Consider the following 27,434-nt stretch of genomic DNA (forward strand, 5'->3'; position numbering starts at 1 on the left):
TAGATAGGTCTTTAAGGGAGTGAAAAAGGAATAGTTACCAAGAAGAAATGCTGAGACTTAGGAAATTAACAGAAATTAAGGCCAGATGGATGGCAAGAACCAAGGACATGTAATGCAAGTTTTCACCTGTGGAGCTCTGAGAAATTGTCGGTGAAGAATCCAGATGGCATGTGTGGTGAAAAAGGTACCGAGGTCACAACTGTTATATTTAGAGCTTACTCTGCAACAGGATAAGTATGTACCCTCTCTCTATGCCCTTTCATCCTAAACAATAACTTGGTGTAATCGTACCATTTTAGAAGGTCGAACAGTGTTAACATAACAGCTGGTATATGATGTGTCATTTCACAGGTGGCTCTCCATTTGATAGCACAGTGCAGTGCTGCCTAACTTACCTCTACCAGCTAACCGCATCCCAGCACACTCTTACCTCGAATCATTTTTCCCTGCAATACAGGTTCCTTTTATTATTAAGATTTGTGGAGTTGTTTCAGATAACCTGGGTTTTGATTGACCCAAGTTTAGTTAACTGGCTTCTTACTGTATATGTTTTACCAGTTACTGGGCTGGTTTAGGTGATGGTAGGAGGTTGCATAGGGTATGTCTTACAGGGGTAGGAGCCATAGTGTATGGAAATGGGTGCAGAAGGAGCATAGATTCTGAGCAGGGTATTGCGGAAGTTTTGAGGTGAGAGGGGGTCAGCAACAGTGAAAAGCTATTGTAGTGTAGTGGGATAACTGTCAGACGGACTGGGCCTCTTTCAGGGTATAATTTCAAGAAGTCATAACCTTATCGAAGAATCTGATTCATACATTCAAAACCAGGATAGTACTTTGTGACAAGGTAAAATAAGTTGTTTTTTGAAGGGATCAGCAAATGGCTTGGGAAATCTGCTTCCAGAATAGGCTAGTGGGGTAATTATGCCCAGTGGAGGTGTGAGAAAGGTGTTGTAAAGAGTCTTCATCAGAACAAATATGTTTGCCTCGAACGCCAAGGCTGTATGGGAGGAAACATTTGACATGGATAGGATGACAACTGTCAAAAAGTAATACTGTTGTTTGTTAGTAGTTTTAATGTGAACAGAAGTGAATAGCTGATCCTCAGTAGGGATGAAAGCAACATCAAGGAAAGTGACATGGGATTCAGAATAGGACCATGCAAAATTTAACGGAGAGAATGTATTTAGAGATTCCAAAAACTTCTAACAAGTCAGCCTTTCCATGAGTCCATATGGCAAAAATCTCATCAATGTATATAAACCAAACCAGGCACTGAAGGCCCATGTGTCACAGGAATGCCTCCTACAAGAGACCCATGAAAAGGTTGGCATAAGAAGGAGCCATCCTGGTTCCATTGTCCTGCAGTTAATTGTGCTGCTTTCGAACAACAAACCTGACATTGAACCCTGCCTTGAACACTTCTGACCAAGATCCCAATTTGCTCCACCGTCACTACCTCAAAATCACCCTTTCCAAACCTTCTAAGAATTCCTAAGATCCAGCATTGGTTCATAATCCTTGCTCAGGTTCCTACAACATAACCATAACCCTAACCTGTCCTCTGGCTCTTTATTTCCTAAATACTGAAGACTTGCTCATTATCCTCCCAATGGACAAAAGATCTAGCACTGTGGTGCTAGACCAACGGGATATTTAAGGGAGGACCTATGCCACCTTTATGTACAGCATTGGCCATCAAGACCCCATTCCTGTGATACAGACTGACCTACAGTCCCTCCATAAAACCTCACTCTCCTCACAAGGTCTAACCTCAATCCAAAGAACTTTTACCCCACCTGAACCATGCACTCCTACCTTCTACCTCTTCCTAAGATCCACAAACCAAATCACCCTGTTCATCACCTAGTTCCTGCCTTCAAAGCATCCACAGAACTTGTATCTATTATAGTTGATAAATGCCTGCAACCTGTAGTAGAAAGACCCCTCCTGTATTAAAGAAACCTACTATTTCCTAGATAATCTGAAATCTGTGCCTTTCCCACACCCACCACACATTTTGTTTGTCACTGTTGATGCCGCTTCCCTCTGTATTAATGTCCCCCATGTACACGATCTGTCTGCTGCTGAACATTGCCTCATCCAGCACCCAAATGATCCAAGCCTAAGACTTCCTTCCTGCTCATCTTAAACAACTGAATTATGATCAGGGGCATGGCCATTGGAACCAGTATGGCTCCTTCCTATGACAACATTTTTATGGGTTGCTTGGAGTGGCTCTTCCTGGGACCCATAAGTTTTCAGCCCCTGGTTTGGTTTATATACATTGATGACATCTTTGCCATATGGACTCATGGTGAGGTTGATCTGTTAAATTTGTGGAACCTCTAAATTCATTCTCCCAGTTAAATTTCAAATTGGCTTATTCTGAATTGCATGCCACATTCTTCTCACCAAGTGTTAGCGACACGTCTGCTCATTTTAAAGCCACTAGCAAACAACAGTACATATATTTTGACAGCTGCCATCCTTTCCATGTCAAACATTCCCTCCCGTATACAGACAAATGTATTTGTTCAAATGCAGACTCTTTGCAGCAGTACACCACCATTCTCACCTCAGCCTACACTGGAATAATTATCTCACCAGCCTCATCCAAAAGCAGATTTCCGGTGGCATCACTTTCAGTCCTAGTATCGCTGATCCCTCCAAAAATCAACTTAGGTACCTCTTTTCACTTAGTAATATCCTGATCTTGAATGTACTTATAAATGAGCTATGTCAACAAGGCTATGACTGCCTGAAATCATGCCATAGGCCCATTCTGTCTGACAGTTTGCCCACTAAACTTAACATAGCTTTCCGCTCCCCACCCTTCCGCATCTTAAATCTTCGCAATATCTTGCTCAGACCCTATGCTCCTCTGTAACTGAATCCACTGTAATAGTTGCCCTATGCACCCTCCTGCCACCAACTATATAAGCCCAGTAACTGGTAAAACATATGCTATCAACAGAAGAGCCACCTGTGAAACGACACATCATTCACCAGCTTTTCTGTAAACACTGTGCGGCATTTTAATATGGTGTAACTTATTACTGCCAAATTATCCATTAGGACGAATGGGCATAGACAGTGTGTACCTACCTACTGGCAACAGTACAACATAACAGTTGTGACCTTGGTACCTGTTTCAGACACATGCCATCTGAATTCTTCCCCAATACCAGTTTCTTAGAACTCCACCTGTGGGAACTGGTGTTAATGTACTTGGTTCTCGTGACCTACCTGGCCTTAATTTACTTTAATTTTTTCAGTCTCAGCAGTTCTTCTCAGTAACTTTCCTCACTTGCTTTTAGTTTTCTATATCTTTCGTTTTGTAACCTGCCTATCCCCCCCCTCACCTCTAACATGTATAATGCATTTAACTTCCGACTCGTATTAACTCTTGCACAATATTTTCTTGGTAATGTGTTCCGTGTTGCCCTAGCCGCCACTTTTAAGCTCTCATGGTTTTCTCATCCAGTGTAGTCACCAACAATCAGTCCTTTCTTCTTGTTCTCTCTGGTAAGTCTTCAGCCTGCAGTTCTGGGTGACTTTTCCATAACTTTCTCTTTTTCCTTCATTCTTCTTACTTCTCCTTCAGCCCTTCTGCAAGGAGGAGTTGCCAATAGCTCCGAAAGCTTGCACACTTCATTACCTTTTATAGATGTTTCCTCCTACTGCCACTTGGTGAGTAAATTTATTATCCATCCAGTTATATCGTAGTTTCAGAAACTGATTATTTTTGTTGATATAATGTGGTAGTATGGTATAGTAGATAAGGGAATGAACAGCGTAAGTTTACAATAATTATAGCTTTGGAGCGAACACTGATTTTTAGATGATGTGAATAATTAACAGTTCTTTCACACTTTGGAAGTCCACAAACTCTTGTCCAGAATTGCATAATAAATTGAGTGTTTTGCATTTCTTTCTCTGATAAAAAATGCACTCATCACTGGCACTAAGACAATGATAAGTTGAACAAAAAACTAACGTACATGCAGTTGTTTACTATCCATCATTCATTAGTTTCCATTAAATTTGAATATTAGTCCTATTTATTTATCATCTACCTGACTGCTTTCTTTGTCCATTGATTTCACTTATGACCTAGTCAATGCGGAGACATTTACACCCATTCTGTAAATACCATGTGCATTCCATTGTAGATTTTTACATACGTGTCCTGCATATTTAGAATGAATTGTTACCAAAATTTTCCTGTTCATGTTGCTTTCAATACCTATAACTATGCATTACATTTATGGCCACAACATCAGGAAGTCTACAAATCCGTAGTTCTGTTACTGCCAGGCCATCAGACTGGTTACTGTCTTAGTTTTTAAAGACTAACAATGAATTACCGTAATATTTAGTGTTAATGATCCATATTGTAGTATAGTAATGATTTTTTTTAGGTTACTCATTAATGTAAAGCGTTATGTATGCTTTATTCTTTACAGATGTCACTAGACCACAATAGAATTATCCAGGCTAATCAGAACCTGTATGAAGCCAGTGCTGGGAACATACCAACTACTTACATACCGACATCATCTGCAGGAAGGTATGTTTGTTTATTTGCTTTATTAAAAACAAATTGCAGCTGCCATATGCGTTACATCATAGACTAGAAAAACATAGATGTATAGCTCCCCATTTTCAGTATAATATTGGGTACATTATCATGGACGTACGCCGTGGACTAATTAACGTTGGCATTTCAGGACCATCGCTCTGAACATAAATTCCATCCTGTCAATTGGAGACAATCTCACAGCAATTGCTGAATGTTTTAACTAAAAATTTGAAAGCTAGCGATATATAGATAAATAAAACGACAAACATCTGTCCATCATTCCCACCCTGTGTCTCCTGGACGGTATGTCATTGCTTGTTTATGCCAGTATTTTATTGTGCTGGCTCAAGCTATGTCAGCTTCTTACATGTATTGGTAAACTAAATATTGCATGCACTTATTTGCTCACATTTTGTAACATTTCTGAAATGTTCATAAAGTTAAAAAGCACTATCTGGTAGTATCCTTTATGCAGACATTAAATGTTGTGGTCACTTGCATGGCCTTATGGTGTCAGATCTTTGGGGTTTGTTGCTTCATAGAAGCATGAATAATAACAAATGGTCAGGTGGCAAACATGGTTTTGTCAGTTACTCCGTGACCACTGCATCAGGATCACCTTTCAGATCTGTGGGACGCTGTCATTCCATTATTTACACTGAACATATCGACAGTTTTTGAGTCAGTTATTTAATAAAAACATATGTACTTTACAAGCTATACTTACCATATGGTTGTGGCATTGAATGAATATTTGCATATAAACAAGAACTTGAACATAGTAACTCAGTCCATCAACGCGTGTTGTTCTTCAGAACAGACAGTCACATTGGTCTGATGCTGCCTCAACTGCGTTTCAGTATAGAGTTTGAGAACTAGGTGTGTTTGAATCATAGTTTAATATATATATAGGAAATGTATGGTTTAGAGGGTTGATATCATGGGGTATAAATAAGACATAAATCTTCAATCTGTTGCAAATGAATGGTTTGTTTTAGTAATACAGACATGTCGTGCAATATTTGGACCTTGTATTAAGAAATGAAGTTCATACTGCTGCGTTACTACAGTATTTTACAGACTGTAAGCTGCTATGGACTATTAAGACACATCTTAATTTTTAAGCATGTTTTTAAATAACTTTTTTATAATTTTCATTATTAGATTCTAAAGCAAGACTAAAAAGCTCCAGGGACCTCACCACTCTTTGGCAAGTTCGTGTTTCGCGACCATGGGGCTCGAGCCTTTGCAGCACCTCTTCCCTTTCCATGCTTCATGCCTAGCCTGCTATTCTTCTTCCCCTCCCTTGGGAACATGTCTGGGATATTTTTGGGAATGTGCTCTGAGGTTTTAATAGCCTGACATCAGAACAGCCCATCATCTGTTTTTTCCTCCGCATCAGCATTTGAGGTTCCTCTTGTTCCTTCTTCCTCCCTGTGCACTCCTGAAGCCCCAGTACAAGTGTTTGCTGCATAACAGGTGACAAGGGGTAACGTGTAAATTCCCAGCCCCACGTCGACAGATACGGTTCGCACATAACTGCTGGTACAGGCCAAGCCCAGAGAGGTGTGATTGCCTGAGCTGTTACCTTCCCAAATTGCCAATTGGTGCATGTGTCAGGAGTTTGGGAACAATCACCTAAGGTGGCTGAGTCCTCTTTGAGAGGGGGACCTCAGTTGGAAGGAGCACACCATCCAAGATGCCAGCAATTGTGGAGGATTTTCTTGCAGTGAGCCAGTCACTATCTCTACGTCTACTAAACGTAAATGGAATGAGGCTAATGATTCAAAGGATCTCCCAGCTGCACCTCGGTTCCTTGTGGTATCATATACTGAAGGACATCAGTCCTTTGCTATGGTTAATCCGTTTAATATTCGGAAAGTTGTTGATGCAGTTGAGGCCCAGTGAAATCCTAATAGTGGTGCTTTCATCTGGAGACCAATTGTGATTTTCAAGCCCAACGACTGCTTACTGCTTCGCTCTTCCACAGCTAGCCTGTTCGCGTTGAGGTTGATCAAACGCTGAATTCTCATGTGGTGTTATTTACACTTGGCTTCTTGAGGGTTTGACCAAGGGAGAAATCCAAACTTAACACTCTGATCAGGGCATCACTGCAGTCCATCGGGTAATGAAAAAGGTTGATGAAACATTAGTGCCTATGAAACATTAGTGCCTACACGCACTCTTTTTCTCACGTTTGATCAGGTGGTCCTTCCATCAAAGATCAGAGCAGTCTATGAAGTCATTGCAGTCTGACTGTACATTCCAAACCTGATTTGTTGCTACCAGTGTCAGCATTACAGTCATTCTTGCCTGTCCTGTAAAAACATCGCCAAATGTGTTATTGTGCTAGGGATGCTCATGAGATGAGTTCGCCTGCCTCCTCCTTCCTGCTGCATCAGTTGCAATCGCGACCATGTAGCCTCATCCTGGGAATGTCCTGTGTATCTTGATGAGCGGACCATCCAGGAGATCTGGGTTAAGGTAAAAGTACCTTACCCTGTCATTCGCAATTTGTTGGTTCGTCAAAAGCCTTGCATTTTACCATCTGACACATTACCATTCTTGCTACGCATCACTCTACGAAGGACATAGCCATGCAATCTTGTGACCTCCAATTCAGCACTGCAGTTGTAAAATTGCCCAGTATCACAGTAGCATCTCCATCTCTTCCTCCTCCAGCTGCAGAACAAGCCACCAGATCTTCGCCCCCGATGGTGAAATCACCGGCTTTATAACCAGCAGGCTGGAAAGGGAAAAAAGAACGCTCCTGTGAAGCCTTCTTATATCCTTCCAGCCAATAAATGTCTGAATCTTCATCTGCCAACCGCAAAGGCTCTTAAGACTCTGACTTTGGGATCCTCTTCAGTGATGTCGCTGTGTGATAGCCTGACAGGGCTGACCTCCGTTTCACTGATGTGCACTACCTACTGTTTTTCTGTCCTTGTGTCTGCAGACCTACCCAGAGAGAATGCCAATACCTATGTAGATCTCATGGAAGAGGATCCTCCTGCCTCTGTGCCCTGTAGCAGTGAGTCTTTGAAGGCTGGCACTTGGTGACCACAGTGGTGACAACCCTTCAGTTGTTCCCTTCTCCCCTTGTAACCATTATGTCTCTTCGCCAGTGGAACTTTAGTGGCATTAGGTGCAACAAGGAGGAATTATGGCTGATCTTGGAATCACAATGTTCGCTTGTTGCTTGCCTCCAAGAAACAAAATTGCATCCTGGCAATTGCTTCGACCTCGCACATTTCCTTCTGGTCTGCTTCATCTTTACGGCACTGTGTCCCGGTTCATGGTGGACTGAGCCATGCCGCGAATGATTCACTTGCTGAGTTCGCTCTTTGTGTTTTTAACTGTCATCATACAGTGGCGAACTATATTCTTTATAAACAGCTGCGTGTGCAGTATCATCGGATTCTTTGGGATGGCAAAGTTCTTTTAACAGTTTCACTCCCTGTTCCATTGTGTGGGGCAACCTTCATTGGCTCTCTGGGACCAAGGTCCGTTCCCCAATTTCCAGCCTGAGTGTAGCAGATGATACAATTGTGGACCCAGTTGCTATCTCTTTAACCTCTTAGACTGCTTTGTGGAGATTTCAAGCTCCAGCCACCATCACCCCATCTTCCTCCCTGTGAAACAAGTGGAAGAGGCTTGGGTGATTCCCTTCTCCTCTCAGAATCATGAATGCTACAATGCCGCCTTGACTTCGATGAAACTTGACCACGCTCTCACTTCATCCCCCTCCTCTACCCAGGGCTGGACGATATTCACATTCAGATGTTACAGCAGCATCTTTCTCATGTTGGCAAGCACTTCCTCCTTCATATGTACAATCACATTTGGACAGATGGCATGTTTTCCAGACACTGGCATGAAGCCACTGTTATACTTCTACGTAAGCCCAGTAAGGACAAACACCTTTCTTCTAGCTACTGCCCTATTTCTCTCACCATCTATGTTTGCAAGGTGATGGAATGTATTATTCAAGGCCAGTTGGTATGGGTATGGTGGCTCAAATCTCACAATCAACTAGCCACTGCACAATGTGGTTTTTGAGTGCTCTGTTTTGCAGTTGACCATCTTGTCACTTTGTAAAACCATACCAGGAACAGTTTTCTGTGGAAACACCAGATAGTGGCCATGTGTTTTGATTTGGATGAAGCCTGCAACACCTGTTGGAGGACGGGTATCCTCTCCATGCTCCATACACATGGGGCATCTGAGGCCACCTACTCCGTTTCATTCAGGAATTTTGAAAAGCCAGGTTTCAGGGTAAATGTGAGTTTTGTCTTGTCAGACACCTTTATCTAGGAGAACAGGGTGCTTCAAGGCTCCATCATCACTGTCATCCTTTTTATGATAGCCATTAACCATATTATGACCTGGCTCCCTTATTGTCGATGACTTTGCGATCTGTTGCAGTTCTCCATAGACTTGTTTCTTTAAGTGACGTCTTCACCAATGTCTCAGTGGTCTTTACTTGTGGAGCATCGACACTGGCGTTTGCTTTTACACTGACAAAATTTCTGGCGGCGCAATGGGTTTCTTCCGCTGTCTGTACATCTTGGAATAGTTGCTTTTAACTTCTTTTTTGTTTTAGTGTTCTAGGGTTATGACACGGGCACTTAAGATGTTTTTGTGCCATAAAACAAAACTGCACAGCGCACCACACTAAAAAAATTCTTAGTTTGTAAAACTGAACTTACCTTTAAAATCCCTGAAAATCGTAATTTGAACCTCCTTCGTCTTCCTCCTCCTCCCCCTCCTCCTCTTTGTTGTAGTCGTTGTCCTCTTCATGTATAGGATGATCTCCACTGCCACACGTCTTGAAAGATGTAACAATAATGTCTTCTCTCACTCTAGAACATGACTGTTTTATTCACTGACCACTTGTTTGACTGTAGGTCTTTTAAAGCTCCCTTCAACATGAATTCAGGTTGAGTTTCACCCATCATCCATTTTTTCCATTCCTCTCTCTTGTACACTTTAAATGGTTTATTTATTGAGACATCAAGAGGTTGCAATTGTAAGGTAAATTGTCCTGGAATAACAGCAAGCTCTGTATTTCCCTGTCTCAATTTCTCTTTCACAGAATTTTTCAAATGACTACTAAACTGATCTAGCAAAAGAAGAGAACTCTTCTTCAATAAAGTGCCTTTCATTCTCTCACTGTGTTAATACATGGTTTCATGTATGTGAACACCACCACTTGACAGTATTTCAGATCATTGGATTAAGTTTAGTACCGTCAGCACGACATGAAAAGACAGCAGTGTAGTGCATTTTTACATGTCCACTTGTTTTTATAGTCACAGTTTTAGTGCCTTTCATGGCAAGAGTTCTGTTGCTCAGCACATCAGATGTCAGAGGAGTTTTGTTCATATTCACTATTTGGCTTAGTTCCACACTGGCTTTCTTTCAGTGTTGAATAATAAAGCCCTGGAAAGATAATATTTTCTCTTCATACTCTTCTGGTATTTTCTAAGATATTTTGGTTTTTGTAGGTATGCTAAGCCCATGATGCTTCACAAAAACCTGTAGCACCAGCCAATTCCACACTTAAAATTTGTTAAGTTCAACTGTAGCATTAGATTATGAGCATATACTTGAATTATTTTTGTAGTGATTCCAATGCCATTTTGATGGGGTCCTTGAATCCATTTCAGTACATTGTATCCTAGTTTTGTCTATTTCGCGTTGGTCCTCTATTTGCATATTTAATGTTTCTCATTTTTTTCAGTTCTTCTTTTCTAGTCTGCCACCTGTGAATGGTTTTTTCTAAATGCCGTCAACTGTTCTGTTGCCATGTTCTTCTGTGTATGCTATTACTTTCAATTTATAGCCTGCATCATATGAGAACCTTGTTTTCTCCCATTACAAAACTAGCTACTAACAAAAATATTGTACTGATATTGATAACACAAATCACTTTCAATTCCAGTTCACTTGTACCGTAGACTGCAGTGAAGCATCATAGGCTAGATAGTGTTCTGGACTTGTGCTGGTGGTGCGGGAGGGAGACAGTGTTAGCAAGCTTGTGAATCCCTGCAACTCATGTTCATCACATTGGTGCCATGCTGCTGTTGCTGCCAGTTGAATCCAATGTTGCTAAATAGTGATAGATTTCCGACGGCATCAATTAAATATCCAGTTTTAAGAATGGTGGGAAGTTCAAAGCAAACACTGGACATTTTTATATTAATTTTGATTATATGACACACTTGGATTTTGGAGGCAATTTTTCAGAGAAAAAAGTGTGTCTTACGGTTGGTAAAATATGGTAAATGGATATTACCTGGCAAGTAATACATACTTTATCATGTTACAACATAATATCTTATATACAGGGTGTGAATTCAAAAGTTTCAAGACTTGACTTAATTTATTAGACATTTAAGTACAGTGGACTAAAATTCTTCAAAATATGAACCTTCAGCATCAACACAGCACTGCCAGCACTTCTTCCACTGTTCGTAGCCCTTCTGAAAGGCCACTGGTGTCTTGTTGTCAAGGGCTCTCATCGAAGCCTGCTGGATGGCGTCGATGGAGTCGAATTGCTTCCCTTTTAGGCCTGTCTTGAGTCGGGGGAAGAGAAAAAAGTCACTTGGAGCCAAGTCGGGGCTGTAGGGTGGCTGCGGCAGTGTTGTCATGTTGAACTTGACCAAAACTTCAGTGGCAGCGAGCGACGTGCAAGCGGGCATGTTGTCGTGGTGGAGAATCCAATTGCCCTTGATTGCCAGGTGGATGCGGCAAACTTGATCTCTCAAGTGGTGGAGCACTCCAGTGTAAATGTCACCTGTGACAGTCTGTCCACGAGCAACAAACTCCTTGTGAATCACTCCTTTGCCAGAAAAAAACAGTCAGCATGCACTTCACACAGTACTTGCTCATGCGAACTTTCTTGGCCTTCGGTGAGGAAACAGTGTGCCATTTTAAGCTTTGACTCAATCGATCGTACTTGTAGACGCAGGATCGTACTTGTAGACTCAGGATCGTACTTGTAGACCCAGGTCTCATCACCAGTAACTACTTTCTCCAGAAGGTTCAGATCAACATTCAACCGTTGGAGCATTTCCTGGCAAACAGTCATGCGCCGTTTTTTCGGATCCACCAACGAAACTTTTGGCACCAGTTTGGCACACACTTTCCGCATCATCAAATTCTCCATCACAATCCTCCACACCATACTCTGACTGAGTCCCAGTTCATCGGCAGTTAATCTAGTACTAAGATGATGGTCATTGTTTTAAAGTTCCCGCACTCACTCCATATTTTGATCCGTTTGGATGGATGATGGACTCTCAGAGTGGTTGTTGTCTTCAACATTACCGCGGCCATCTTTGAAACGTTTGTGCCAATGAAAACATTGCATGGGATGTGACTTCTTCCTTAAAGACCTCGTGAATCATACCGAGAATCTCCGAGGTGGTTTTGTTCAGTCGCAGGCATAACTTAATCGCATAACACTGCTCCAAGTGCTGCCCCATTTTCGCCGCCTCTCCCACTTTTCGACTGAGGTCAGTGACACGCACTCGTGCTGCAAGCGATGCGCACTCTCCAGGATTCTGGAGGCAACTGCCGCCGTGTCAGTTTGTTCCCTGAGACATCCCACTACTGCCCCCCCCCCCCCCCCCCCCCGGCTGAACTGGTCCACGCGCACTCCCCTACCCGGAAATGAATCACACATCACACCTTGTATATACAATGCAGCAAGCTGAGTGGAAAATAGGTAATTTTAAATGAAATTAAAAAACAGGTGTAAAGAATTTGCAGTGTGCAGTGATTTTGAAATACTGGATGGGATTGATTGGCTGCACTTATTGCATCCAGTGCACTAGCCGTTCTTGCTGGGTTTCTTTAATGCACGTATACTCTGGGGAGCTAGGTTTATTTTGCATTCCTTTTTTGTGACTGAAACATGTCAGAATTTGTCATAAAGTTAAAAATTCGTTCCTCATTTAAAAGCAACATGGGTTTTTTAGTTAATCTTTTAAATAATTATGGGTATTTTTGAAGATATGTTTTGTTGATAAGTATTGAATGTTCAGGCTTTGCTTTTTCACTTATTACAGTACCAACGTGTACTTCGCTGACAATCACAGTGTCCTGTTTAAAGCAAAGAGAAACTACAGTGTGGCAGGGTTCTGGTTTGAAATGTTGTGAAATATAACCAATAAAAATTAATAAATTGGGCTATTACAATGATAGCAGGTCAACTTGTATTCATTTGAGTACTAGCATTACACTTACAAGACTGCATGGATAATGACAAGTGGCAGTAACAGCTGGCACACTAGCAGTAGAGACAAGAACTTAAAACTTACAGAATTGTAGACAAATTATTGTTGGTTTTCACTGTTTTGTTGTCCAGCTGATGATACACAGCCCCAAAATTCTCATAGCAGTATACCCAGCAAATCTGCCAAGTATAGAGTTTTTACCGCTATTCTGTAATATCAATAATTTTATCGATCAGAATAATAAAAGAACCCTCCAGTAGAATTATGAACATCCTTATGTAATGTAAAGAAATGTTTCATGTAGAACACTGCCTTTTTTTTGTTGCATGTTTTCATGTGCACTTCTTATTTGAGAGCTACCCATGGTCTATTCAAAAATGTACCAGCATGAAAAACTTTCTCATCTGAACATCCTATCCCTGATGTTTTCCTCTCAAAGTTTGAAAGTTTGTTGTATCAAACAGTTGGAGAATTCAAATATTGGATGAAGGACGATGGCAGTCACTTAATATCACTAAATTTGTTGAGTGGGAGGAGGAGGACAAATTTGACCATAAGTTGATAAGTTGTAAAATGGTTATAAGGTTACCAGTGATCAATGTTTACATACTAAAACTAGTTTTTTTATTTCATTGCATTGTGATGTGGAACTATCAAGACTTTAAGTCCTAATCTTAGTTTTGAAGACTCGAGGAAAATGATTTATGAATCTCAAAATCTGTAAATTGCTGTATCAGTAATACACAGAGATGTTTGAATTGACTCTTTGCAACACTCTTTCTTTTTCTAAAAAATGCTTCTAAGGAATGGAAAATTGTTGAAACATTGGTTCAGCAGAAATGCTTCAGTTTCAAAATATTGTGCCAGGATCTGCTGCTTTATCTGGTCATAAAATCTGCAGTAGTGCTGACTTGAGTCTGATTAGTACTACTCTTTATTGTAGACAAAATGTGCTTATAAACTTATTTTAATATTTCTCGAAAAGAACTGACCATATGATTTGGTAGCGGATACTATAATGCAAAGTTTGTGTAATGTAGATGCACACACACCATTGCGCAGAAAAAATGATGTGACCTTCTGTAGAGCCTTTCTGGAGGAAGAAAATGCAAACTAGAAAGTTAAAATGACAAGTGTATGAATGTAGAGCAGGAATTTGTCTGAATGTAGTGTGTTTGAGAACATGAGAGAGTAATCTGTCATCACTCATTGTCAAATCTGTTACGGTATCATAAGTACTTTTAAGTTCACAGTGGACTTGATATTTGTAATTAAAAATTTTAAATTCTATGGAATAACTTTTCTACAAAGTTTTGGACATAATATTGTTTCTCGGGCATAGTAACTTTATTCAGTGCCAAATGAACTTAGAATAGTCACTACCAAGTCATGAGGAGCACTAGTATATATATATATATATATATATAATGGAAGGAAACATTCCACGTGGGAAAAAATTCCCTCTTTCCTGATGAGGCAACAATTTGTTGCGAAAGCTTGAATTTTGTGTGTATGTTTGTGTTTGTTTGTGTGTCTATCGACCTGCCAGCGTTTTTGTTCGGTAAGTCACCTCATCTTTGTATATAATATATATATATATATATATATATATATATATATATATATAAAATAGAGGGAAACATTCCACGTGGGAAAAATATATCTAAAAACAAAGATGATGTGACTTACCAAACGAAAGCGCTGGCAGGTCGATAGACACACAAACAAACACAAACATACACACAAAATTCTAGCTTTCGCAACCAACGGTTGCTTCCTCAGGAAAGAGGGAAGGAGAGGGAAAGACGAAAGGATGTGGGTTTTAAGGGAGAGGGTAAGGAGTCATTCCAATCCCGGGAGCGGAAAGACTTACCTTAGGGGGAAAAAAGGACAGGTATACACTATGGCGCGCACGCACACACACACACACACACACACACACACACACACACACACCCGCACATACACAATACACAGACACAAGTACATACAGATCTGTGTATGTGCGGATGGATATGTGTGTGTGTGTGTGTGTGTGTGTGTGTGTGTGTGTGTGTGTGTGTGCGCGAGTGTATACCTGTCCTTTTTTCCCCTATATATATAAAACTTGCACACGATAAAAACCAGAAAAAGCTTGGAAATCTTTTGGCACAAGAGAATGACCAACCTATTTTATTATAAAATTTCATCACAATGTTCCTTGTGTGGGCTGTAATTATGTAGTTCTTGAATCTTTTACGTCCTCCCATGGAAGGCCCATCTTCAGTCATGGAATGCCAAAATGAGGAGGGGGGGGGGGGGAGGAGGAGGAGGAGGAGGAGGAGGAGAACGAGCAGCAGCTGTAGCAGCAGCAGAAGCAGAAGATTGATAGTTGTTTCTGTGAGTTGTGGTTTGTTACTGCTATGCTACAGTTCTATGAGAACGAAGTCTTTCGCTACAGCGCTGATATGTAAAACATTCTCGGTTTTCTTGCTGCGTCAGTTTGGGATAAAATCTCAAGCGTTCGATGATAACCTCCATCATCATCATCATCAGCAGCAACTGACAGTCTTTGCTTCTGCTGTGGTGGCTTTATATAGCCCGTGGACGGCTTGTGATTGGTCGGCGATTATGTACTGCTGTTGCAGACAGTGTCAGTGCTGCACTGGTGACACCACCGCTTCTGTGGGAAGGTAAACCCTGCAAGGAATGTCTCTCAGGGTGTATACAACCCGGGACAACCGGGAGATCCAGGAAAATCTCGGAATTTTTTTTATCTGGGAGAAAACCGGGAAAAACCCAGAAATTTTTTAGAATTCCGGGAATTTTTCATTGTTTTAGTTTTCAGTTAAATTTTTGTGATTGACTGGTAAGAACCAATACTCTAACAAAGAATATTACTATATCCCACATCTGCAGTACCTATAATACTGCAGCAACAAAACATGAACGAGAGAAAAAAAAACAAAAATAAAACCTGAGTAGCAAAGGAAATGTGCCATATACAACAACAAAACACAGTGCTCATACAAGCGTCTGCCAACAGCAAAGTGCGTCAAAGGCATTAGGAAGACTATGCAATGCTTCCTAACAATAAATTGCCTCCGATGAGCGTGACGTGACAGCTGTTTACATTAGATTCGTTTGAGCAGTTATGGGCAGGCTCTTGTGCATGCACAGTCGAGTTGCGTATGAGTAGTACCTTCTCCTGCTTCTGGTTACAGATGTGTGGCTGGGCGCCACTATCTAATATTGCTTGATTCGGAAATATCATAGATCTGGGGCTGATGCACAGAGCAGTCTGAGTTGTTGCGGGGAGGTGGGTAGTCTCCACATGACCTGTGTTCACGTTTAGTGATTTTCCTGTTTCTTCTTCATTTATTGCTCTCACATTAAATGAAAACAAAATGGATTTCTGTGGCTGGGAACTATCAAATGAGCTAAAATACATTATCATAATTATGGAAGGTAAAATATGTTATTAGTTTCAGGTTTTATTTCCAACTTTCAGACAGTCAACCATTAATCGCCTTGTAGAACGATGAAGTTATATTTGTCGGATTGCTACAGAGATTTGGCTTCTATTAATCTTTTCTGCTGAGGCAGTCAATTTATTTGAAACGAAGTGTTTAATTTCACACTGTTGGCTAGTTTCAACTGTTTGCTGCATTTCAAGTGCATATTTTCCATCTTCTAGCTTGTATGGCATTATGCCATAGTAAAGAGCCAAACATGAGATAATACAGTACTGGTACTAAAGAAAATTTACATCCGAATCTGGACATACAAATGGGCACTTTAAGCCGAATTATGCATTTTAGTATGGTTCGTGAAATTCCGATGCTCTTGAAGTATCCTCTGACATCTTGTTTCTTGTACGATTTCTTGTGTGACATAATGCAAGATGCTTTAATGTTTTACACGTACAAACATCGGGCTTCCTGCGTCATCGTAGCTGCACAAGCCCAGTGATGCCTGTTATCTGGCGCTCTCTGGCAACTGCTGAAACAAACCAATTTCTAACAGGTTACGGGAAAATATTGTGAATAGTGGTTTGAAAAGTGTTACTTTCAAAGTAAATTTCCTTTTACGCAAGATGAAGTATGTGCGGGACCGTACAATGAATTTCTTAAATCACAGAGCGTTTGACTCTCATTTAAAAATCAACTCTTTGAGGACGACCATCTAGAAGAATTTTGAGCCCAGAAGACCAGACATTTACGGCATAATTAAAAATTTTACTGGCAGATTTGTGTGATGTATCTTAAAGTGTAATACTCGCAAAAAAGATCAACATTATATGTGCAAGTTAGCTTCTCTTGCAGCTTATTAATCTTAGAGAGCAATATTATACGTGAAAGCTTTGCTTTTCTTGTAGCAACACTATGTATATTAATTTAAACCATTAACTTTCCTTATTTGTGTGTTCACTCTACTTAAGAGTGATCTTGCTATTGGCTGACTACATCATGTGTCCTATGCTGTCATCAGCTGGCGAGATCTCATGACAGGCGCTATGACTGATTCACAAAAACGCGTCGCAGTCTCGATTTCAATGCTTCAGAAAGTAACGTGCGGTGTTTGGTGGAATTCGAATTTATACTTTCGTAACTCGAAAATATGCAATGTACATGTTGCTCCTCATCAAATATCTTTCCAAAACGTGTTATTTTTTTTCCTGAGTTTCACTTTCTAAAGTGTCGCGGATTTCTACGTTGGTGTATAAAACCATAAACTTTCAAAGGATAGATAAGTTTTACAGTGCCGAGGAAAAGTATACTTAACACGAAAAAAGTGTATTTTCGCGGAGGAGAAAGTGTATTTTCAACCGGGAAATCTGTTTTTTTTTTTTTTTTGCGCCCTGGCCTCTGCTGCTTCTCTGCATCTAGCGGTGCATGGAAATGAGCACTCGATGCAGAAAAACAGCAGAGACATTCCTTGCAGGGTTTACGTTCCCACGTAAGCAGTGGCGCCACCTGTGCAGACACTGACACCGTTTGCGACAGCAGTATGTAATCGCCGACCAATCACAAGCTGACAAACCAGAAGCCGTCCACGGGCTATATAAGCCCACCACAGCAGCAGTGAAGACAGTTGCAGCTGACAATGATGATGGAGGCTATCATCGAAAGCTTGAGATTTTATCCCGAATTGATGCGACAAGAAAACTGAGAATGTTTTACATATGCTACAGTTGATTAATCAGAAATCAGATCTGATTAGTTTCCAACAAAGTTTACAGTGAAGTGAGATTAGAGGGAATGATGACTAGCCAAATTTTTGATGAATTTAAATGACATCTGTTCCTCGTCATATGAAACCATTCATTTCTTATAAATCAATATGGTGTTACAAAACACATATGTTTTTTCCCCTCTTAGCAGTCCTTCCACCTTTTCTACTACACTCACACAGTGACTATTCACACATACTCTTATTCACACACACACACACACACACACACACACACACACACACACACACACTCTCTGAAAATTTGAGGAATTATTCTTCATGATCTGGAATATTCTTCAGTGCTTTGATGTGTAATAAAAAGAAAAATATAGTCTCCAAAGGTATCCATATTTGCCTTTGATCAAATCTTTTCTTCCTAAGGCACTGACAGTGTATTTGTTGAACATTTTGTGTGACCCATGATAATCCTCTGTCTGTGATTTGTAGATGCATGCAACTGGCTTTGGTTGTAAAATGGAGAAGTATAGTCACTTTTCCTGGCAAAAAGAACTTGTTGCATTTTTGAGATTAAATGTTTGTCTTGCGTGCACCAGTTGGGCATAAATTGCAGATAGAGGTTGAATATTTTTGTTGTTGCATGTTTGTTATTATTACATAATGTCACAACTTAAGTTGAAAAGCTGCAGTTTGCCATTACCACTGTGTTCTATGCTTACCCATCCTTCCTGTGTTGTACACAAATTAAAAATGATCTCTCCCCCTTTTTCTCTCCCTCTCTTTCTTTTTGATGCACTGTCCCCTCCCCCGCCCCTGCCCTCAGTTCCTCTTCAATACGTAGTTCACTTGTTCCAGTCCATTTCACTTTAAGAATACCCCAGGATAGATTCATGTTGCCACATTGAGGAACATTGTGAACAAGATTGTGTGAAACAGTCGCGTCAGAGAATTTACTGTGTGCTGTTTAAGCCTATTTATTGCTGAAAGCATCTGCACCTCTTGTATACTAATACTATAGAAGAATCTGAATGAAGAGATATGAACAAACTGCTGATTGTTAGCAGCAAGTGATGTCACAACTTGCAGGACACTCAGTTTTCTTGACAGTGAAGTGTGTTTAATTGTTCGACAAAGTCTCCTTTAATTGTGAGTCCTTGCCCTGTATGATAATTTCTTATGCACTGTTTCTTTTTCTTTCTGGCAATTCATATTTGTAAAATAATGTCACTACTACAGTGTGATAGTGTTAGCAACTTTTCTCAAAACTGTATACAAAGCTACTCATTGAGTGTTCGAAAGGTCATTATTGATTTACTGACAGCAAAACAAAATGATAATTTGGTGGTTCATTCAGAGGATAAATATACTTAATTTAAATTTGACTGTTATTAACAAAAACATTGTATTGCTGATTTTGTGTTGTTTTATGTCATCAAAAGGAAAAGGGAAAAAAAGCCAGATCAAGTAATGAGAAACAATTGCATAAATAATTTGTAAATGAGTCTCTAAAAATCAGGTAGCATCTGTTGTATTGTCCAATTACCTTCTCCACAAGACAATGTAATGTGAAATTTTGTTTTTGTTATTATGATCCAGGGTGACAATTATTGAATTATATTTAAAAAAATCATCATAACTTCTGAACGGTTTGCACCAGGACGTTCAAACTGCATTGTTCACTGCGGCGCTTGATGGGAAATAGTATGCGTAGGCGCGTGCTCCTTGTTGTTTTTGGCCATTTGCGCATGAAAATGTCCCGGTTCAGCATGCCTGAGTGTATAGCACATGTGAAGACATACTATGTGTGCAATAACTGCCCAACTGTTGCTCAAAGGAAGTTTGTGACCGAGTTCAAGCTGAAGACAATAGGTACAGGTGTGCTAAAAATCAAGAATTTAATTTGGAAGTTTGAGAGAACGGGTAGTCTTTGTGATGACATTGTTGCCAATGTCTATTGTTCAAACAGGGTGGAAACGCCTGAAAATATCGAGAAGACACGCACTGTTTTTCTAACCAGCCCCAGGAAATTGACTAGATGAGCTGCACAACAGGTGGGAATCAATCGGGAGATGCTGTGCCAGATTGTTGTTGAAGACCCGCATCTCTTCCCACATAAAATTCAAACCCATCACCCATTACCAGTAAGCCCCAGAGCCGTGTGACAACAGTTATGTTTCGCCGACACTATTGTCCACAGAATTGACAAACAGGACTTTGATGTGAATATGGTTTGGTTTAGTGATGAAGCCCTCATTTATTTGGATGGACTTTTCAGTAAGCAAAATTGGCGCACTTGGGTGACTGAGAATCCACATTTCGCAATCAAGAAGTCTTTTTACGTCCAACAGATGGCTGTATGGTGTGCAGTGTCCTGTCAAGGAATAATCAGTGTGATATGTCTTCATGGCATGGTGACTACGGAATGGCATGTAAAGATTTTGGAAGCTGATTTTATCCCCATTATCCAAAGTGACTCTGATTTCAATGAAATGTGGTTCATGCAAGATGGAGCTTGACCCAATCAAAGTAGGAGTGTGTTTGATGTCCTAGAGGAGCACTTTGGGGCTGCATCCTGGCTCTGGGGTCCCCAGAGGCCACTAGAATGGGCCTCGATTGGCCTCCATATTTTCTGTATCTGAACATATGCAACTCCTTTTTGTGGGGTTCTGTTACAGATAGAATGTACAGCAATAACCTCAAAACCATTGCTGAGCTGAAAACAGCCATTCAGGAGGTCAACAACAGGGTAGATGTTCTGACACTTCAGCAGGTCATGCAGAATTTCACTATTCGTCTGTGGTACATCATCGCCAATGAAGGCAGGCATATCAAACATGTCATAACCTAATTCGAATATCTGTAGTGAAGTTTACATGTTGAATAAATTGTGGGCAAGCCATAGTTTGTAACTAATTTACATTTGTCTCCCCCCCCCCCCCCCCCCCCCAAAGAAAAATAAGGTTTAGCAATTGTCACCCTGTATTTATTTCAGTTATGACCATAGCTGCAATTTGAACTAAGAATATTTTGATGCATTTCAGACATCATTTGCATTGTTCATAGGTGTACAAGGGGTCCCATTTATCTTGCTCACCCAAAATAATTCTTTTTGATGAGTTAAATGAAAAATTGTTTCAACCAATGTTTTTTAACACCATTGGGTAGTTCTTGCTGAAGGATATGTTTTATGTAACCCCACAGATGTAGCAGGTACAGGATAGAGTTTAATTTTTTTAAAGAAAATCATTTACATTTTATTTAAGCTCTCCAAGAGCTATTAAAAATTCATCACACTGTACCATTTTATCTACAAAACTAGCAGCATAACTTATCTAATTTAAATAACATTTCAGAGCATTTCGTTGACTAAATCATTTAACCTCTTGAACATTTATAAATTACCAATAAACATTGAATGCAGCAGTACTGCACTGTACAGTAATTGGATCTTGTTACTGTAAAGCACCGTATTACAGTACTCATGACAGCGATGAAGTGACATGGCACTTTGTAGTAACTTTAACTGTGATATTACCACTACATGAAAAACAGGGTGTTTAAATCACATGCTCAAGATGGTGACAGTTGACCTCCATACATAGGGTCTATCTGTGGGTGATGGATGCCTACGTCGTGCTACGACATCCTCTGTGATGACTGTACAAGCATCAGTAATGCATTGCTGCATGTCCTCTGGTGTTGTTGGAACATTTTGATAGACAGCATCCTTGACTGCTCCCCACAGAAAAAAATCCAGCAGTGTAAGGTCCAGAGATTGGGCAGGCCAACTAATTGATCCACCATGTCAGATTCATTTACCAGAGTATTTATGGTCCAGAATATGTTGCGCTCGTAGGGGATTACGTGCAGAGCATCCATCATACTGACACCGCATGAGCACTCTCTGATCCAGAGGCAAGGCATCAGAGAGAACAGAAAGCGTGTGTCTTAAAAATTGAGCATATTGTCAGCCATTTAGGTTGCCATTTACAAAGAAAGGTCCAGTAATGGTATCACCAGTAATTCTGCACCAAACGTTAACATTACATGGATGTTGATGCGCTATCTGTTGGAGCCATTGTGCATTGTTGATGGACCAACAATGCATATTCCTCGTATTGACAATTTTTGTGTTGGAGAATGACACCTCATTGGTAAAAATAACATCTGAGAAGAAATTAGGATTAGTCAGGAGTCATTGCTGAGCCCATTGCAAAATTGAACACTCTTGTTGAAGCCATTTCCATGAAGTCTTTGGTTTAAGTGAACATGGTAAGGATGGAATATGGTGTGCACTTGTTATTGAGATTCCAACTCCATGTTGGATTCATCGTGTGTTTACTTGAGGATTTACGGCTATGCCAGTGAGCACAGCGACCTCAGCAGGTTCGACTGTTGTGTTCTACGATGATTTCTAATTTACAGTAGAGTACAAGATAGACATAATAACATAATCACAATGTTCTCTAACAGTACTGAACATAAAAATGCAAATTACTAAATTATTTCCTGTCAATGTGCTTTCTCCATAGATCAGCAGCATTTCTACCTTATTGTGATGCATGTACACCATACACCTTTACTCAACAAAAACTGCATTCACAATGTGCACTATTGCTATGCAGCTTGTTACTCTGATGCACGACTACACTGGTATGCAGTGTACTGTATGCTAAAGTAACAAAAAATGAGGTGGAGATTGTGTGTGTGTGTGTGTGTGTGTGTGTGTCCAGGAGTACCAGTGTTGTTTACATGCGGTGGAAGTCATAAGCAAAACCCACACGTCTACTGCAGCACTACATTGGATGCATAATGTGTACAATCAAGGCAGTAAACAGCTCATTTTTGTCACAACATGTGTACTCTTTATCATTTTCTTATCTACGTTTTATTGACAAAAATGGTACAGTGTGATACATTTGAATAGCTTTTGGATAGGATAAGTGTATTTGTGAACAAAATGTACATGATTGTGTTCAAAAAAATTAACCTCTATCCTGTGTCCACTGCATCTGTGGGGATGCATAAAATGTATATCATCATCAAGAACTAGACAATGATGATGAAAAATGTTGGTTCAAATATCTTTTCATTTAAAGCACCAGCAAAGATTTATTCTGGGCGAGCAAGATAAATGGGACACCCTGTATAAAACTGCCTAATGAGCAATTGAGAACAATACATTAAAAGCTATGCTCTTTGCACGTCCATCAATAGGTCTGCTGAAGACTAGTTTGAACCAGTCATAAACACATTTGTAGTTACAATCTGAGCTTATAACTAAATTTCACTGTTATAACTCCAATACTGTCACAGATTCTAACACTTTGTCATTGTTTCCTTTCAGAATTGTTTTTTGTTACTTGGTGACTATCACATGAGATGCTTTTCTTGTACCATTAACTGTTACTATGTTCAGTATTGTTTGCATGCATTATTTATGAAAGTATTAATGTAGACAGTATACATGCATGTAGGGCATATCCTTTTGTTGATTTATGTTAATGAGGATGAACAGTATGGCCCTGTCTCATGCTGTGAATACAATGTTACTATGTTAGTGCAGTCCATCCTTTAATTTGTAGTAATAGTCTATTTTCTGTTAATATTGGTTGCACTGGAAGCAAGAGTCATTTTCTCCCCAAATAACTGCTGGAAACTAGAGTTACTGTTACCTTAGCTTACTTCCAGTATTTTATTTGTTGTCAGGTTGGTTTGGGATACGTTTGTACCTTTCTTACTGCTGTCTGTTATTAGCAACATTTTTTTCTTTACATAATTATGATCACAGAAGCTTGTTAGCACTTGCATTGGTTATGTTGCAGTAATAGTATCCAGTATGCCTGGATGTGAAATCTGAGGTTTGTATAAAAATTCACATAAATTATATGGCTAAAAAGAAGAAAATTTGAAATTCATTGTGCATTATTACTTGTTATTTAGGTTTAATATTACACTACTTCACTGTGTGTGTGTGTGTGTGTGTGTGTGTGTGTGTGTGTGTGTGTGTGTGGGAGAGAGAGAGAGAGAGAGAGAGAGAGTTTAGGGAATGATTGATTTTGGAAATATGTTGTCAAAATGTGAAGAATTTTATGTTAATTAGTAATGTATTTGTGGCTCATTGCTCATATCTGGTATGTAAATTGAGAAGTGGCTGCAACAGCTGTGCATGGAAATGGATAAACATGATTATGAAGATATTTGCACAAAGGTTTCAGGTAATTTTTGATGGCAGATGACTAGCTGCAACTCACGTTGTTACAGTTATTTGTGAAGCACTTATTACAGTCACTCTTCCCACCGCAACACCATTATCCTAATAATGTGATCACATCCTTTTATTTATTTTAAGCTCTCAAAACAACAAAACTTTGTTTTGTTGTGCATTGTGTAGATGAGTTATTGAGAGCTCGCGCAATAGTGCATCCTTAAGCTATCAGTTGGATTTATCTTTCAGCTTTATCATAGATTTTACCTTGCAAATTTGGAAAAGCATGTGAAAATTAAGTTCATTTATGAATGTAATGTCCTGACCTTGTTTATAGAACTTGATTAATTACAGTGCACTTTTTATAAGGAGTTACTTGACCTAGTATGTTGCTACTGTGATGTTTGGCTCATTTGCCTTGCTGTGTGCTGTACTGTAATACTACCTAATGCTTTGAGCCGGGGGTAATTTCTTGTGCTTACAGTTTTATTTACTAAGATAGGACTAGATGATTTACGCAGAAGGTTCTCAGGAAATAACAGAAAAAGGTCCTCAGGAAATAACAGAAAAATCTACTGTGGACAGTGAGTAAAGTGGTACTACTTGCAATGTAAATGTAATGTCGTGTGAGTCTGTAAGTTTTGACACTTTAGTCGCCTTGTGAATGCGATTGGGAAACAAAGATGTCTGCAAATCTGAGTGTTAATTGCTCAGCATTCCATCTTCTGATTAGTTTTGAATTAGTAGGCCAAAATGGTTTACAAAAAACATATTCCATTGGTGTTCTAATTTTCCATTGGGTTACCTGCTTTTTGAATGGTATTGCTGCACAAATCAGTTACAATATGTAAAAAAATTGTTGATCAAAGATGCTTTAAGGTTTGATCACCATTAGTCTATGCTGTAATCCTGCAAAAGTTAAAAGTTTTTGGACCAGTTCAGGTTGTTTAGTTTTGTAGTTGTTAGTGAATTGATATGACTACCTTAGATAAATGGTGGGCTGTTACAGGCTGTCAGTTTAATGGTTAATGTAATCAAATCTTAATATCTGCTTGGATTTATCAGTATTGCTGAGTATATTCAGTTAAGCTGTGTATACAAAGGTGTATTTAGTCTGTGTGTATAATAGTATTGATTTTGGAGCATCTCATGATTTTTGAAAGTAAAGGAACAAACAGATGTGAATTACGTTTGATTTTAAATTTTCAAAGAATGCAATGCTAATACACAAATGGCACAAGGAACTTTGGTGGGCACAATTTAAGCCTCTGGAGAGGTAAGATAGTTGCAAAACACTATGTTCTAGTGCTCAGTTTGTATGTTTAAATTACAACATATGCATGGAGGTGAGGTACTGGTCCAGCCGTTAGGTTTTTAATAGAGTTTTTGCATCATTTTGGGGATGCGTAGAAATCTTTACTTTGACACTAGCATTGATTAGTGCCACTATCTTGATCAGAAACTAGTTCTAGCTTATTCCATAATGATCTTGTAGTTGATGACTTATTAACCAGATACAAAAGAATGTGAATATAAATTTATTGGAAATGATAGAGCAAAAGCATTCTTTCTCTCATCGCCATAAGAGAAACCATATCTTACTGTAGGATAGCTTCGTAGCAGGAGATTAGTTGGCTGATGTTTTTCAGTTTGCTGTGTATCAGTATTTTCCACCATATTTTGACACAATTTAATGAAAAAAGATCAGCTAAATAATGCATTGCCAACCTTGTGTGATAAATTCTTTTCATGAAAGGAAAAAAAAAGGTTAAGATTGTGTGTCATAACCCTATAAGAATGCTTGTGAAGTAGGATTCAAGTCAAGACAGCTTTCTGTGGTCAGTAAGTTTACTGATATTCCCTAGTATCCCTTTTGTAAGGTATGTGAACTTTCAAGACAATGAGAATCATTGTTGTGAATTAATAAAAATGGCACACTTTTGTTTTGGATGATGAAATTAACAGAATTTTTGCAAACTGTGTAAATCAGATCTATGGCTTTTGTGTATTATGAGTTATGACCAAAGGACATTATGGCTGAGCAAAAATTGATGCATTGAATTGTGTATTTAGCTTAGCATTTTGTGTGGCACTGTACTGGCACTTTTTTGTTGTGATTTAGACTGTGGCTGACTGGCTTTTGTTCAGATATGCCTTTTGGTCGCTGTTTTGTGACCATGAAAGTTAACATATATGCCATAAATACCCATGTATATATTGTTGTTTACATTGGCACAGTTTGTGGCTGTTGAAATTTTCTTGACAAATTTTTGTGCTTGTAGATTAGAAATTCTGTGTGTGCATTGCTACTGCAGTGTTTCCAATGACAGAGATGGAACAAGTGCTTCTGTTTTCATCTTAAACTCTGACAGTACTAATACTTATATCTCTGTGATAATGATGATTATTTCAAGCAACGGATAGTCCAGGTTGGAATATCAACAGTTATGAAAAGGATAGATTGCTACTCATAGTCTTGCTAGAGTGGCCACAGATAGTGGACATGTGTGTGCGAGGTTTGTCTGCCTATGTGAATGTATGCATGTGTTCCTTTCTTTTCTGAAGAAGTCTATGCTGAAAGCTCAGCATCTAACTGTCTTTTTCTCATGCCTGTCTGCAACTCAACATCTTGTCTTTAAGTTAGTAGCAATCTAGTCTTTTCATAATTGTAGAGATGAATATTTTTTCCCTCTCTGTTGCTATGTTTGTAATATAAAAGTTAAAATGTAGAGCCATTTATGGCCACCACTAAAATTGTCAGTTAATTTTCCCCATGTAGAAAAAAGCTAATGAGCACTGTGGAGAATGTATAACTAGGTATAATATATACTAAAATATGGTTATGACAACATATAGTAACCTGTAACTAAGTATCAGGAAGGCAAAACATGTTCAGTGTGTGAGAATTACTATGTGTAAAAGGTTCCTCAGCTTGCATATTTCATAGATATTGTACGTTGTTAGGACAGTGCTGTGCTGGTTTCCAGCATTCTTCTTCAGTATTATTCAGATGAAAGTGTATATAGGTACATAAGAAATGCATAGTTATCCAGTACTGCAGACACATCTTTGAATAAAAAAAATGCTTATTACATTTTTGGTGTGGAGAAATGTTTAAATCTGACATGTTCTGGAGGTAATAGCATTACTGCAGCTTCTACATTTAAAACAACAAGTACTAAAAGTTATTTGCCAGATAAGAACAGTCATATAAGTACTGCTGAATGTTT

The 27,434-nt window shown here is 39.4% G+C and overlaps 1 protein-coding gene across 3 annotated transcripts in view; it reads left to right on the forward strand.

The window, feature by feature from the left end:
* Nucleotides 1-27,434, forward strand: part of LOC124799268 (RNA-binding protein 25) — a 196,125-nt gene that overhangs the window by 23,146 nt on the left and 145,545 nt on the right. For 2 of the 3 annotated variants that reach the window (XM_047262832.1, XM_047262833.1), the window contains one exon: nt 4,466-4,569. In XM_047262832.1, coding sequence (XP_047118788.1) covers nt 4,466-4,569 — 104 coding nt within the window. Of the gene's footprint in view, nt 1-4,459; nt 4,570-4,729; nt 4,885-27,434 lie in introns of those variants that run through there. The other variant, XM_047262834.1, reaches the window with a different exon arrangement.

Source organism: Schistocerca piceifrons, chromosome 5 (assembly GCF_021461385.2).
Source record: "Schistocerca piceifrons isolate TAMUIC-IGC-003096 chromosome 5, iqSchPice1.1, whole genome shotgun sequence".
Lineage (NCBI taxonomy): Eukaryota > Metazoa > Arthropoda > Insecta > Orthoptera > Acrididae > Schistocerca > Schistocerca piceifrons.